At 32.8% G+C, this 16098-nt stretch overlaps 1 protein-coding gene and 1 pseudogene across 1 annotated transcript; both read right to left on the reverse strand.

Annotated features, from left to right (window-relative positions):
• Positions 1–718: 718 nt before the first annotated feature.
• Positions 719–5194, reverse strand: LOC114760120 (multiple inositol polyphosphate phosphatase 1-like; annotated as a pseudogene).
• A 5751-nt stretch (positions 5195–10945) lies between these two features.
• Positions 10946–15228, reverse strand: LOC114760122 (multiple inositol polyphosphate phosphatase 1-like). The gene is made up of 11 exons (XM_028949382.1): positions 15119–15228; positions 14857–14944; positions 14385–14678; positions 13604–13762; positions 13302–13442; positions 13091–13147; positions 12769–12907; positions 12085–12189; positions 11529–11725; positions 11356–11397; positions 10946–11249 (listed from the first exon to the last, which is right to left on the reverse strand). Exons 1-11 carry the CDS (start codon positions 15226–15228, stop codon positions 11136–11138), a joined length of 1446 nt encoding a protein of 481 aa, XP_028805215.1. The 3' UTR covers positions 10946–11135.
• Between the last annotated feature and the right edge of the window lie 870 nt (positions 15229–16098).

Raw genomic sequence — 16098 nt, forward strand, 5'->3', positions numbered from 1 at the left:
TCAATCGTACTACCTCTCGTCTTAATTATAAAAAATAGTTGATTAATTTAAAAAGATTAAAAAGATAAATTGAGTTAGTTATTTGTAAAAAATATGTATTATCTTTTCTAAAATATCATTACTAATCAAGTGTATTGGCCAGAACTATTATTATTAGAAGGACTACCTTAGGAGAAAATGTATAAATATAAGAGATAAAGTGAATTGGGGTCTTATATTTAAGACCCAAATAAAAGTCAAACAAAATCTTATATTAAGGACCAGAGGTAGTATATTGATTAAAATGATTAATAATTAATTCTGTTCCCCCCTTAATTATAAACTACTACCCCATCCTTAATATAAAAGTTAGTTAGCTAAGTTAAATAAATTAAAAAATTAGTTAGATTAGTTATTTATAATAAATAAGTATTATCTTACTTAAAATATCCTTACTAATCACGTGTATTGGCCATATGGACTATCTTAGACAAAACGAATAAATATGAGAGATAAAATATATTAAGTTTTATATTTAAAACTAAAATAAAAGTTAAACAAATTTTTATATTAAAGAGAAGGGGTAGTAACATTTTAAAAAATATCGCTGAGAATTAAAAATATGACTTTTTTTTTTTTGGCCTGAACATGCCAACACCGTGCTGCAATAAGCAGAGCAAATATTAGGGGGAAAAAAAGAAAAAAGGGCTACTAAGATATAAAATCAGTAAAAAATTTCTTACGACAAAATTTAAGTCAGATTTTTTTGTAAGAAAGTTCGTTTTTCCAATCAAACATGATAGACGTATTATGCCAGGAAAAAAATGAGTTTGATCTCACTGGTAACAAGTCGAGCTAAGTTTTATCAAAATTCACGAAATGAAACCCAACAGAAACATTGTTCTACAATTTCATTATAGGTGCTTCCTCCCACGCTTAAAATTAGTAAAGCGGCACCAACAAGGAAAAAGGGCTAAATGAAACCCATGGTAGCCTAAAGCTCATCTTTGCGGTTGTTATCACCTTTTCCTTGGTCACCTGTGTGTTCTCCCTTCCCGTTACAGAGTGTATCAAACGTATGCTTCTTATGAGGCGCATATACCTTTTCCTGTATAAGAGAACATAGAAATCAGAATACTGCAATAGAAGGATTCCACAACTATAAAGTACAGCATGGACGATCTGAAGCATTAGATCAGGATTATTCAAACTACCTTGAATACTTCAAATGGACAGAAATCAGAATGGTCACAAGCCTGCACCAAAAGCAAAAAGCACAAATGATAACAAAATTAACAATGCTAAGTCGAGACTGTAGCTAGCATTAAACTTAAACTTAGCATAATGTCAGATCAAGTTCAAAAGCTTACTGGCATTGGCGTGGGATGTTCATTGTGCAGAACTCGCACAAAGTAGCTGCTGGTGGATTTCCCCGTAGCTGGACAACTATAGAGGATCAGCATGTCGTTACTAGCAAAAGGTACCATGGTGCTCCCCCGCCATTTTCTTTTCTGGGGAGGCATTTGATGGAGCTGCCCAGGTTGCTCCTTTTGAAGCTGATCAAATTCTGCAGAAAGCCAAAGTGACACGGACTATAAGCACACTGCTAGTAGCAATTACAAAATACTACCTCCAATCCTTAATATAGAAGCTAGTTATAGAGTTGGATTTGATTCTAAATATGAGACTTCAATCCACTTTGTTATCCATATTTATTATTTTTTACCAGACTAATGTACCTAACTTATAAACTGATATATAACATATTGTTACACAAGATTACTTTAAGGAGGTTAAGTCGTATTTGTTTTAGTAAACTAATTTATTTCATTTTCTCAATCGATCCAAATTAGTTAAATAACCTTTATATTAAGGATTAGAGGGAGTAATATGATCCACGATTTAGTTTTCAGTTAGTAATGCTGTCACTTTAACAGCCTCACCAGATCCTTCAAAAAGACCGAGCATGCATGAGAAAGGAAGTAGAGTTTCAGCATGGGCAAACCGAAGTCTTGCCTTTTCATAGCTTCCAGGAGTTCGTTTTTCTGCAAAAAACCACAACCAGCAAAATGAAAATATGCCAAAAGAAAATTTCATACAGACATCATTTAAAAGCCAAACAACTATATATACTACATGACCATTTGTAAGTATGACCTTCCCAAAAAATCTAAGCCATCTGTAAATACTATTACATGTTTGATACGGTAGAACAACATGACAGTTAGAACTTATAAAACTGTTATAAGACCTTTACCTAACAAACTTTAAGTCACTTTGTTAGAACCCAATTGCAAGGTATAGGATTTTTAGTCCGACACTAAACACACAAATTCTTAGCTTGAACCTTCTAAACTCATGGACTAGCTTTTGGGGTCATGGTTCTCCAAAATGTTTCTATCAAACTTCAATCCCAATGGGCCCATCTGATGGGGGACTATTAGGTATTATTAAACTATTTATAATCTTTACTTAATTGTTCAAGCTTCAAGATAGTGAATTTGTCTCTGATAAAATTCAAGGCGAATATAACTGAGTACGTTTTTTTGAAAACAAAAGATTTCTTGCTAGATAGGCAACGTTTACTGCAGTCATATAGGAGCCAACTTATAAATAAGCAAGTTGACAAAAATTATTTGTGTGTGTAGATATATGTAAGCTACCTTCTTTAGCTTGAATAGCTTGCTCCATGGATTCAACAACATCTTCAAGTAAAGGCACTGCCATTCTGTAGTTTAGTGAATTTCCATAACCTTTAAATACATACAGCTCCAGGTCATCCGTCCACTCTAACGAAGTAATCTAAAAGGACACAAGCAAAACCAACATTTCAATGAGCATTCAATAGTTAGGGATAAACAGATACCAAGTCAAACTTGGCCTCGTAAAATCAGGTCGAAGTTAACTCAATTTCAGAAATCTTTTATGCCAGAGGACATTTAATACAGAGAATAAGTCTTGACTGTAAGGTCTCAGACTATATACCTCAGAAGGGTTGAAAAGTTTACATGCTCCATTTGTTTTATCCCACAAGGATGCTTCCTGCCACGATCAACCACCAATTGGGTAATTGTAAAGAAAAAAGCAACCCCCCATTGCATCAGTAAAAAATCACAGTTGTCGACTCCCAAAACCAGAAGTAATTGTTTGACGTTTAAACAAAAAGGGGCAAGGCACAAAGATAAGTAGTGATCACCTGTTTACACAGAAACCAAAGAGAAGATATATCCTTCCTTGTAAAGCTCAGCCCATAGCGGCCAACCAATGCGGAAGTAATCTCATCCAAGATAGGCTTCTTGAGTTTATTAACGTCAGGCTCCTTCCATTTCCTGAAACTCTTCATTGATAAAGAAAGAGTTCATGAGCAGGGTGACAGACAGAGTCTGGACAGATATATGGCATTATAAAGCATAGCAAGCATATATATAAGGAAATTAGATAAAAAAATAGTGCAATGCAGTAAAGTACCATCTAAAATGCATAGGCCACAAAATACCTTATAGTTACTACATGAATCAAAGAATCTCAGAAGTATGTCGCTGGCATTACTTGCACTTGTAACAGCAAAAGCTCGGTGCTTCCCTGGTCCAAGGCTTCCATTCCCACTGAAAAGCCCCATTCCAAATGCCACAGCACTAGCTGATGCTCGAGGAACCTGTTTGACAGAGAAGATAGTTGCACAAGTTTTCTAAGGTCAAAATTTCTGTACAAGCATAGAAAAGTCCTCTCTTAATTCACAGCCTATGAAGCCCATCCGCTTCATAAAAGGAGCCGTTCGTGTTTGACACAGGCCAAAAGGCTTTTTTACTAATATACTACAAACAGTTAAAGAAATCACCGAGATGCAAGAAATATCTACCAAAATAGTACCCCAGAAATCATTCAGTTTGTGAATGAGTTCAGATTTACAAGTGAGCAATTTCTGGTGTAGTATTTTAGTAGATACTTCCCACTATGTCGCATTTCAGTAATTTCTTTTACTGGCTTATTGGTGGAAAAGCCCCTGCCAAACACTTGTACGACAAGACATGACACTTCACATTACATATGAATACTTAAAATTCCTAGTTGACAACATAAGTTGCAGTTGCAGTAGATTTGACCATCAAAACCACAGCATTTACCCATCAACTCAAAATGACAACTCATTTCTTTCTTGAAATAAACTGATATTGACTAGACACAAATTTCCAACTGAATTAATCAAACAGAGAGAAAAAATTGGGAAAAACAAGTCAAATCAATCCAGACAGAGGAAAGAAAGTTAAGGATAAACTAACCTGAGTCACATCTATAGTATATATGTCTGGATGGTACTCCTCATCAAACAAATTTGGAAAATTTTGCCTAGTCCTGATTCCCAGCTCATATAATTCCTTCTCTCCCTTGCTTATTAATTCACCACCATTGATCCGTCCTTTCCAAGGAGATTCCCATTCACGCAACCATGAAGGAACTCTATCCAACGGTAAATTTTGTTTTTTAGCATCGCTTATCAGTGATTTCAGACTATCTTCCAAAAATCTAATTCCTTTGTCCTTTTCTTTGTAGGAGACCGGGTTCCATGTCTTGCCTGAGAATATGAAGCAGCATTAGCATCCATAATTGGAGATTAAATTGTCACAGATGGATCATTTTGAAAGGCAAGAAAGTTTGTCATAAAGCAGACTATTTGTCTAAGTTTTCCTTCTATATCTATGGCGCTATGATTTTTAACAGTGGAAAGCTCAATAATTGTTAGCGACAGTTACCACAAGATTTAAGTGGATTGGAACACATCCTTCAGGAATATCAGAAGGAACAAAGGAATTGTCAGCAATGTCTTTCACAACTCCATATCTGCAGTGACAATCAAAGAACAATCAAACAATCGGTCACAAATGAGAACTTCAATGCTTAACCTTCAAGAAATTTTTAAAACTAACTGTTTCTATAGAATGAATTAGTATGCAGAGAAACTTTCAAATCTGTTTGAGCATATGAGAACATATGAGATGGAAATTCAGAAAGGACCTGGTCACAGTAGAGAGATGTTGGCGAACATCGAAATCTCCTTGTGCAGCGGCGTAGAAGCCTGATGTGAACAGCAAAAGTATGCCCAGCAAAAGCATAGCGTGCTTAATCATCGCTGCAGCTTAACTATGCAATCGAATAACCAGACTGAAGTTCTGAATTACCATATCGGAAAGGAATGCTCTCTGAGAACTATGAACTCAAGAAGCAAAATTTAGAACCTCCTCGTTCTACGTCTGTGGCTGTGGGTCCAACAATTAACACGTGTTAAATCTTTTATTGTATTCATAGCAAATGTAAGCACTTATGTCCTTTACACACCTGTCCTTTACACTATTGGCCTTTTGAAAATTTAACCATTTTGGTTTCTATAAGTTGGATAAAGTTGTCACTTCAGTCCTTAAACTTTGCAATTGTTATCGTCTTGGCTTGGTTGAAATTTAATAACTAAACTTTAATTTATTACACTACCATCCTTGGAGTTTTAACAGTTAAAACTTTAATCCCTAACTTCCATAAAATATATAATTTTATTGTCTACCATGCAGAGACCAATATTTGAAATGATTAAATTATAAGGATTGAGTTGCATTCAGTTAAAATTCAAAGTCTTATTCACAATCGAGTCTAAATTATAGGGATTAAGCTGAAAAATATTCAAACAATAAGACTAATTTTTTCCTAATTTTTTTTATTGTATGCACATAGATTGATATGTTTAGTTTTGCATGATTATGACTTTCACTTTGTGACCCTATAAATGGAATGTCATGAGTTTGATCTCATTTGTAACCTTAAGTAATATATAACTTCTAATTTTCTTTGAAAAAAATGTCCCACCAATAATTTTATAATCTAGTAGTATCAAAGTCTTGTTAAATTGAGCTCGTATAACCTCAAGCCATTAGTATTTTTACTTATAGTGGAAAAAGAATTGCCCCTTGTCCCTACCTGCTCCCCATCCTAACCCCACCTCTTCGTATTATTCATCCTTATTGGCCTCAAATCACATATGGTATGAGTGATAATGATATTTTCATACACGCATGGTCAATGACACGACATCACAGTCAAACAACGAATGCCTTAGTAAAAAGGGGAAAAACAATAGGCTTTAAATACTAAATCCCACGTTCTCACAAAAGTTCTAATGTGATATTGACTAATATTACACCAGTAAACGCCACATGCGCGAATTTGGCCCATGAAAGTAGTTGAAATTTTTAAGGAATTACTACCATGTTTAATCCCTAAAATTTGACTATATTTTAATTTTAGTCTCTAAGATTTAAAACTATAATAATTTTAGTTCTTAAAATTTGATATCTTTTTTTTTCCCCTAAATTTTGATATTAATCTGAAACTGGACTTAGCGTCACACAACCGGCGAAGTCATAGCTTATTTTGTTCTTGTTCAGCCAAGTGTGTATTTAGTTATTAATATCTCCTGTCTTTAAGGTGCTAGATGGCCCTAAAAAATACTTCAAGATGCTTGATACACCATAAAATACTTTAGGATGCTGGTTGCACCTGAAAAAATATTTTAGAATGCTGGATGCATCTTAACCTATTATTTAATCACGTGTCTTAGCCCAAAATAATAATTTTGTTCGCTGATAGTTTGACGCGTTTTTATTTTTTAATTTTTGCCAATGACGTGTTTTTAATTTTTATATGGTCCAAAAGGTGATCGGTATGACTGTAGTCAACGTAAGCCTTGCATATATAATATTTTTCAGATCCTTAATATAAGACATATTTAATTAATTTGATTAGATTAAAGAGGTTAGGTAAATTAGTTAATTATAAGAAACCTTAAATTTCATTAACTCTGATTTAAAATTTAATAACTTTTTAATTTTATCTCTATTTAATATACATTATATTTATGTAAATAAAATCAATACAATAATAAATAAAGAATAAAATTGTACATCCGCACAAAAAATTTCTCTTATTGCCCTATAAATAGGGTCAAAAAATATCTTCTTTTTCTGTTTTATAAATAAGATCATAGGAGTAATTGTTAGATAGGCACTTAGGCATGTTTTAATATATTTATATCTCCTGTCTTTAATGTTATATAAAAACTAGTTTGAGATTTAATTTGATTATCAATGTAATATCATAAATTAGTTATCTTCCTCTTATATATTAAACACAGGAAGTAATAGTTCTTATGACTGCGAAACATAACAAAATATGGAATAAAATACAGTTACCTCCTCTACATTTCGTTTGAATTATAAACACCTCTATTTTATTTTAAACATATCCACACCATGTGTTCATTAAAACCAAAATATATACTACCTTCAGTCCTAATTATAAGAGCTGGTTGACTAATTTAAAGAAATTAAGAAAAGAAGTAAAGTTAGTTATTTGTAATAAATAGGTATTATCTTTCTTAAAATATCCTTACTAATCAAGTATGTTGGTTAAAACTATAATTATTAGAAGGACTATCTTGGAAAAAATTAAGTAAATATGAGAGATAAAATAGATTGGGGTCTTATATTTAGGATCAACATAAAAGTCAAATGAGATTTTATATTAAGGATCAGAGGTAGTATTATATAAACCTTTCTTTTAATTTTAAATTTCAAATTTCTTTTTTTTGATGGGTAGTTAAATGATGAATCACAACACAACGTTTTGTTTGAACTAAAATATTTCTTAATATTTTACCAAAGAATATTTCCCATTATCTAAATATTACTTAACAATTATTTAATCACGTGTCTTAGCCCAAAATATAATTTTAATACGTATTTTCAATTTTTCTTATATTATTGAAAGTTAAAATATAAATTATGTTAGATGTTAGTTTGACGCGTTTTTATTTATTTATTTTGTCCAATGACGTGTTTTTAATTTTTATATGGTCCAAAAGGCGATCGGTATGACCGTAGTCAACGCACGCCTTGCATATAAATATTGCTCATATCCTTAATATAATATCTATTTAACTAATTTGATTAAATTAAGAATGTTAAGTAAGTTAGTTAATTATAAGAAATATGACATATTTTTCCTAAAACACCATAATCATCTTTCTTAATATCCTCTCTCCCTCTTTCACATGATTGTATTTGAGAGTATTCATAGGGATAATTTTAAAAAAATTGATAAATATGAGAAATAAGTCTTATATTTAGGACTAAAATCAACTCAATAATTAGGTCTTATATCAAGGATTGGAGAAGTATATGAGGCATTGAACTATATTTTGGTGTATATGATAATTCTAATAGTTGGATTGGTTTAAGCTCAAACTATAATATTCAATTTAACCAGATGCTATCTACATTTTGATATATTATCATGACCCTAAAATTGATTTGGATATTTATAGATTTTTTATGTTCATTTTTCTATCTCTTCAAATTATACTTGGGAGAGAGGACTTTAAAAATTAGAATTAGGATTTTTATTTGAGACTCTAAATTTAAAAAATAACAAATACAGATCCAGTCTCATATTGCAAATATGAGATCTTGGTAAAATATCTAAAATGCCCCTCGGCCAAGTGATAAGTTAGCTATGGGAAATGACAAGTTCACTTTAACCAATGACAACTTCAGTAGACCAAATCACAACATGACTGAGGGTATGCCAAATAATAAGTTGATTATGAAAAATGACAAGTTTACTTTAACAAATGACAATTTCATTAGACTAAATCACAACTTGGTTGAGAGGCATTTCAGACATTTTACCAAGATTTTATATCTGCAATATGGGACCGGGTCTTTATTTATTATTTTTTAAATTGAGGGTCACAAATTGTAATTTCACATATTAAGGGGTCCTTATTTACTATTTTTCTAATTATAAATTAGCGAAAAAAATTTCCTGTCAAATGATAGATAAGATGATGAAGACTGAAGAGAGATGCTAGAAAGCGCAAAAAACAGTTTTTAACACAATGAACATGAAGTCCGGTAAAAAAAAAAAAAAAAAAACACAATGAACATGAAGTCCGGTAAAAAAAAAAAAAAAACACAATGAACATGAAGAGGAGGCTTGGAGTGAGAAGTCAGGACACAAGAGTTGATAATCTAATAAAGCGGAACACATAATACTAGCAACGGTGGTGTTTCTCCAAAAGAAAAAAATTGTAATGCATTTGACTAGAATGACAAAATTTTATAATACTGGAATGCATTTGACTAGAAAAAAAATTGGAATTTTCGTAAATAAAATTTGTATTTTTTTTAATTTTATACACTAGTTTCTTAAGAATTGGGGTAATACGTAGAACTGTTATTTAAAAAGAAAAAATTATTTTTAACCAATTTAAAAAGACATTTGTTAAGAGGTCATTTTAAAAAGAGTTTTTATGGGCTCTGGATTCTCTTGAAACCCCCTCTCTTTTTTTTTTTTAGAATTTCATCTCTACTGTTGAATAAAAAATGGATAATTTAGATTTAATATTTTAAATAATAGATGTCACCTTCTCTCTTGTTTATGTAATATAATAATAATATTTTTTAAAATATTAAATCTGAACTATTTATTTTTTGATCCAACAATATAGATTGGATTTGGAGAAGAAAAAGAGAGGAGGGATTTTGACAGGACCTCCTTCCATTTTTTATGTGCTACTCCTCTGATCCTATTTATAGGGTACTTCCAGCATGTTTTACATAGATGAAGAAAAACCCTAAATTTTATTAACTATCATTTAAAATTTAATAACTTTCTAATTTTATTCATATTTAATATACATTATACCTCATGTAAACAAAGTTAACATAATAGTAAATAAGAGGTAAAATTGTATATCCACACAAAAAATTTCTCTCAATACCCTGTAAATAGAACCAAAAAATGTCTTTTCTCTCTACTTTATAAATAAGACGAGAAATAATTTTTAGATAGGCACTTAGGCATGTTTTAATATATTAAAGATGGTCCTGTTAGAAACCCAACACTAACAAATAATATAATTAATTAAATACTTCTTGTTTCCTTGCTTCGAGACTTCTTATTTTTCACCAAAAAAAGTGTACATCAATTGTTTAGCTTTCTTCCAAAGACATATTTAGATCCCATTGCCACCTTTGATACATTATCCTGTATTATATTTAAATATATCGTTATCACTTGTGAACTCGTGGGTGGAATAATAACTTTTTCATGGAGACTTTCTAGATTCAATACTATTTAATTAGTCACACAGCACTAAACTACTAAAGGGAATTGCACAGTTTGAGATTTTAAGCCGAAAATATTAATATGAAAACTTAAACACGGATCCAATACATTTTTTTTTCCATAAATCATATACTCAGTGCTTGATTAACTATAGTATTGCCAGAACTATAGTTTTACTTTAATTTATAACAAGTTACTTTTGCATAAGCTAAACGATGGTACGTATACAAAAATACTTCAGCTTGAATAATTGACCAGTGAAGAACGTTCTGGCTTCTGAGGTAGCGGGAACCGAGCGCGTTAAGAGTGGGGCTTTTGGTCGAAGAATTCATCGGTTACTTAATTTTTTAACTGTCTCATGTTTATTAATTTTTTTTAAAATAGTCCTAATAATAATAATAATTCTAACTAATACACCTAATTAATAAGGATATTTTTAAAAAAATAACACTTATTTATTATAAATAACCAATTTAACTTATTTTTTTAATTTATTCAAATTAGTCAATTAGTTCTTATATTAATAATCAAAGATAATAACATTTAACAAAATATGGCTGAGAATTAAAAATATGCCAACACTTTTGTGTTTTTTTTGCCCTAACATGCCAACACCTTGGTGTAATAAGCAGAGCAAATATCAGGAAAAATATAACTACCACAATTTTTTATCCCATATTTAGGGGGGAAAAATAGGGTTAGTAAGATATAAAATCAGTAAAAAATTTCTTACGACAAAATTTAAGCCAGAGCTTTTTGTAATAAAGTTTGTTTTTCCAATCAAACATGACAAGCGTATTATACGGGGGAAAAATGAGTTCGATTTGACTTGTAACAGGTCGAGCTAAGTTTTATCAAAATTCACGAAATGAAACCCAACAGAAACATTGTTCTACAATTTCATTAGAGTTGCTTTCTCCCATGCTGAAAATTAGTAAAGCGGCACCAACAAGGAAGAAGGGCTAAATGAAACCCATAGTAGCCTAAAGCTCATCTTCGCGGTTGTCATCGCCTTTTCCTTGGTCACCTGTGTGTTCTACCTTCTCATTACAGATTGCATCAAACGTATGCTTCTCATGAGGCCCATATACCTCTTCCTGTTTAAGAGAACATAGAAATCAGAATACTGCAACAGAAGGATTCCACAACTATAAAGTACAGTATGGATGATCTGAAGCATTAGATCAGGACTATTCAAACTACCTTGAATACTTCAAATGGACAGAAATCAGAATGGCCACAAGCCTGTACCAAAAACAAAAAACACAAGTGATAACAGAATTAACAATGCTAAGTTTAAAATTATAAAAAGTCTAAACTGTAGCTACGATTCAACTGAAACTGAGCATAATGTCAGATCAATTTCAAAAGCTTACTGGCAGTGGCATGGGATGTTCATTGTGCAGAACTCGCACAAAGTAACTGCTGGTGGATTTCTCTGTTGCAGGACAACTATAGAGGATCAACATGTTGTTACTAGCAAAAGGAACTATAGCGCTCCCCCGCCATTTTCTTTTGTGGGGAAGCTTTGGAGGGAGCTGCCCCGGTTGCTCCTTTTGAATCTGATCAAATTCTGCAAACAGCCAAAGTGACACGGACTATAAGCACACTGCAAGTAGTAATTCCAAAATACTACCTCCAATCTTTAATATAGAGTTGGATTTGGTTTTAAATATAAGACCTCAATTCACTTTATTGTCCATGTTTATCTTTTTTCACCGAAATAATTTAACTTATAAACCAATATATAACCCATTGTTACATAGGGTTATTCTACAGAGATTGAGTCATATTTCTTTTAGTTAACTGATTTATTTCATTTCTTTAATCTGTCCAAATTAATTAAATAGTTCTTATATTAAAGACCAGAGGGAGTAATATGATCCATGGTTTAGTTTTCAGTAATTCATGCTATCACTTTAAAAGCCTCACCAGATCCCCCATGAAAAAGACCGAGCAGGCATGAGAAAGGAAGTAGAGTTTCAGCATGGGCAAACCTAAGTCTTGCCTTTTCATAGCTTCCGGACGTTCGTTTTTCTAACAAAAAAAAAAACAACCAGCAAAATGAAAATATGCCAAAAGAAAATTTCATGCAGGCATCATTCAAAAGGCAAAACAACTATATATGCCACATGACCATTTGTAAGACCACATGTAAATACTATTATATGCTTGATACAGTAGAACAACATGACAGTTAGAGCTTAGAAAACTATTATAAGACCTTTACTTGACAACTTTAAGTCACCTTGTTAGAACCTAATTGCAAGGTATAGGATTTTGAGTCCCACACTAAACACACAAATTCTTAGCTTTAACCTTCTAAACTCATGGACTAGCTTTTGGGGTCATGGTTCTCCAAAACGTTTGGCTCATCCGATGGCGGAACATTAGATATTATTAAACAATTTATAATCTTTACTTAATTGTTCAAGTTTCAAGACAGTGAATTTGTCTCTGACAAAATTCAAGGCGAATACAACTGAGTACTTATTTTCGAAAACAAAAGATTTTTTTGCTAGAGAGGCAACGTTTACTACAGTCATATAGGAGCCAACTTATAAATAAGCGCAAGTTGACAAAAATTATGCGCGCGCATGCGTGCATAAAAACTACCTTCTCTAGCTTGAATAGCTTGCTTCATGGATTCAACAACATCTTCAAGTAAAGGCACTGCCATTATATAGTTTAGTGGATCTCTACAACCCTTCAATTCATAGAGCTCCAGGTCATCCGTCCACTCTAACGAAGTAAGCTAAAAGCACACAAGCAAAACCAACATTTCAATGAGCATTCAATAATTAGGGATAAACAAATACCAAGTCAAACCTGGCCTTGTAAAATCAGTTCGAAGTTAACTCAATTTCAGAAATCTTTTATGCCAGAAGACATTTAATACAGAGAATAAGTCCTCACTGTAAGGTCTCCTACTATATACCTCAGAAGAGTTGAAAAGTTTACATGCTCCATTTGTTTTATCCCACAAGGATGCTTCCTGCCACGATCAACCACCAATTGGGTAATTGTAAAGAAAAAAGCAACCCCCATGGCATCGGTAAAAAAATCTTAGTTGTGGACTCCCAAAACCAGAAGCAATTGTTTGTCGTTTAAACAAAAAGGGGCAAGGCACAAAGATAAGTAGTGATCACCTGTTTACACAAAAACCAAAGAGAAGATATATCCTCCCTTGCAAAGTTCAGCCCATAGCGGCCAACCAATGCAGAAGTAATCTCATCCAAGATAGGGTCCTTGCGTTTATCAACAACAGGCTTCTTCCTTTCCCTGGAATTCTTTATTGATAAAGAAAGAGTTCATGAGCAGTGTGACAGACAGAGTCTGGACAGATACATGGCATTATAAAGCATAACAATCATATGTACATAGGAGATTAGATAAACAAAATAGTGCAATTCAGTAAAGTACCATCTAAAATCCATAGGCCACGAAATACCTTATAGTTACTACATATATCAAAGAATCTCAGAAGTATGTCGCTGGCATCACTTTCAGGTGGAACAGCAAAACCTGCGTGCTTCCCTGGTCCACGGCCTCCATTACCACTGAAAAGCCCCATTCTAAATGCGTCAGCACTAGCTGATGTTCGAAGAATCTGTTTGACAGAGAACACAGTTGCACAAGTTTTCTAAGGTCAGAATTTCTGTACAAGCATAGAAAAGTGCTTTCTTAATTCACAGCCTATGAAGCCCATCCGCTTCATAAAAGGAGCCGTTCGTGTTTGACATAAGCCAAAAGGCTTTTTTACTAATATACTACAAACAGTAAAAGAAATTACCGAGATGCAAGAAATATCTACCAAAATAGTACCCCAGAAATCATTCAGTCTGTGAATGAGTTAAGATCTAGAAGTGGGCAATTTCTGGTGTCGTATTTTAGTAGACACTTCCCACTATGTAGCATTTCAGTAATTTCTTTTACTGTCTTATTGGTGGAAAAGCCCCTGCCAAACACTTGTACGACAAGACATGACACTTCACATTACATATGAACACTTAAAATTCCTAGTTGACAACATAAGTTGCGGTTGCAGTAGATTTGACCATCAAACCACAACATTAACCCATCAACTCAAAATAACAACTCATTTCTTTCTTGAAATAAACTGATATTAACTAGACACAAATTTCCAAATGACTTAATCAAACAGAGAGAAAAAATTGGGAAAAACAAGTCAAATCAATCTAGACAGAAAAGAAAGTTAACGATAAACTAACCTTAGTCGGATTTATAGGATATATGTCTGGATGGTACTCCTCATCAAACAAATTTGGAAATTTTTGCCTAGTCCTGATTCCCAGATCATATAATTCCTTCTCTCCTATGCTCATTAATTCACCATCATTGCTCCCTCCTTTCCAAGGAGATTCCCATTCAAGCAACCATGAAGGAACTCTATCCAACGGTAAATTTTGTTTTTTTGCACCGCTTATCAGTGATTTCAGACTATCTTCCAAACGGTCTAATTCCTTTGTCCTTTTCTTTGTAGGAGATCGGGTTCCGTGTCTTGCCTGAGAATATGAAGCAGCATTAGCATCCATAATTGGTGATTAAATTATCACAGATGGATCATTTTGAAAGGCAAGAAAATTTGTCATAAAGCAGACTATTTGTCTAAGTGTTCCTTCTATATCTATGGCGCTATGATTTTTAACAGTGGAAAGCTCAATAATTGTTAGCGAAAGTTACCACAAGATTTAAGTGGATTGGAACACATCCTTCAGGAATATCAGAAGGAACAAAGGAATTGTCAGCAATGTCTTTCACAACTCCATATCTGCAGTGAGAATCAAAGAACAATCAAACAATCGGTCACAAATGAAAACCTCAATGCTTAAGCTTCAAGAAATTTTGAAAACTAACTGTTTCTATAGAATGAATTAGTATGCAGAGAAACTTTCAAATCTGTTTCAGCATACGAGAACATATAAGATGGAAATTCAGAAAGGACCTGGTCACAGTAGAGAGATGCTGGCGAACATCGAAATCTCCTTGTGCAGTGGAGTAGAAGCCTAATGTGGACAACAAAAGTATGCCCAGAAAAAGCAGAGCGTGCTTCATTATTGCTGGAGCGTAACTTGCAATCGAATAACCAGACTGAAGTTCTGAATCACCACACTCGAAAGGAACGCTTTCGAAGAATGATGAGCTCAACAAGAACAGAGCAGAATCTTCTGGTTCTATCTGTGTGTTTTGGGCTGTGGGTCCAACAATTTCACACGTGTTGGTCTTTTATTGTATTCAAGCAAAATGTAAATAATTAATTAAGACCACTAGATTCACGCCACCTGTCCTTTACACTCCCGCCCTTTGCACTTTTGGCTTTTAGAAGATTCAAGCCAATTGGATAAAGTCGTAACTTCAGTTCTTAAACTTGCAATTATTATCGTCTTGGCTTAGTTGAAATTCAATCACTAAACTTTAATTTATTACAATACAATCCTTGGAGTTTTAACAATTAAAACTTTAATCCCTAACCTTCGTGAAATATATAACTTTATTGTCTACCGTATGGAGACCAATATTTGAAATGATTAAATCGCAAAGAGTGAACTACATTCAGATAAAGTCCAAATTATAGGAATTAAGCTCAAAGATATTCAAACAATAAGACTAATTTTTTCTAATTTTTTTATTTTGTGCACATAGATTGATATGTTTAATTTTGCATGATTATGACATTCACTTCATGGTCCCATAAATGGAATGTCACGATTTTGATCTCATTTGTAACCTTAGGTAATAATCCTCTGGTCCTTAATATAGGACTTAATTGTTGAGTTAGTTTTGGTTCTAAATATAAGACTCATTTCTCATATTTATCAATTTTCTCTAAAGTACCCCTATGGATGCTTTCTCAACCATAATCAAGTAGAGGAGGGAGAGGAGGTATTAAGAAAGATGATTATAGTATTTTAGAAAAAATATGTC

Source organism: Neltuma alba, unplaced genomic scaffold (assembly GCF_004799145.2).
Source record: "Neltuma alba isolate B1F8T4 unplaced genomic scaffold, ASM479914v2 tig00010932_pilon, whole genome shotgun sequence".
In the NCBI taxonomy this organism is placed as follows: Eukaryota; Viridiplantae; Streptophyta; class Magnoliopsida; order Fabales; family Fabaceae; genus Neltuma; species Neltuma alba.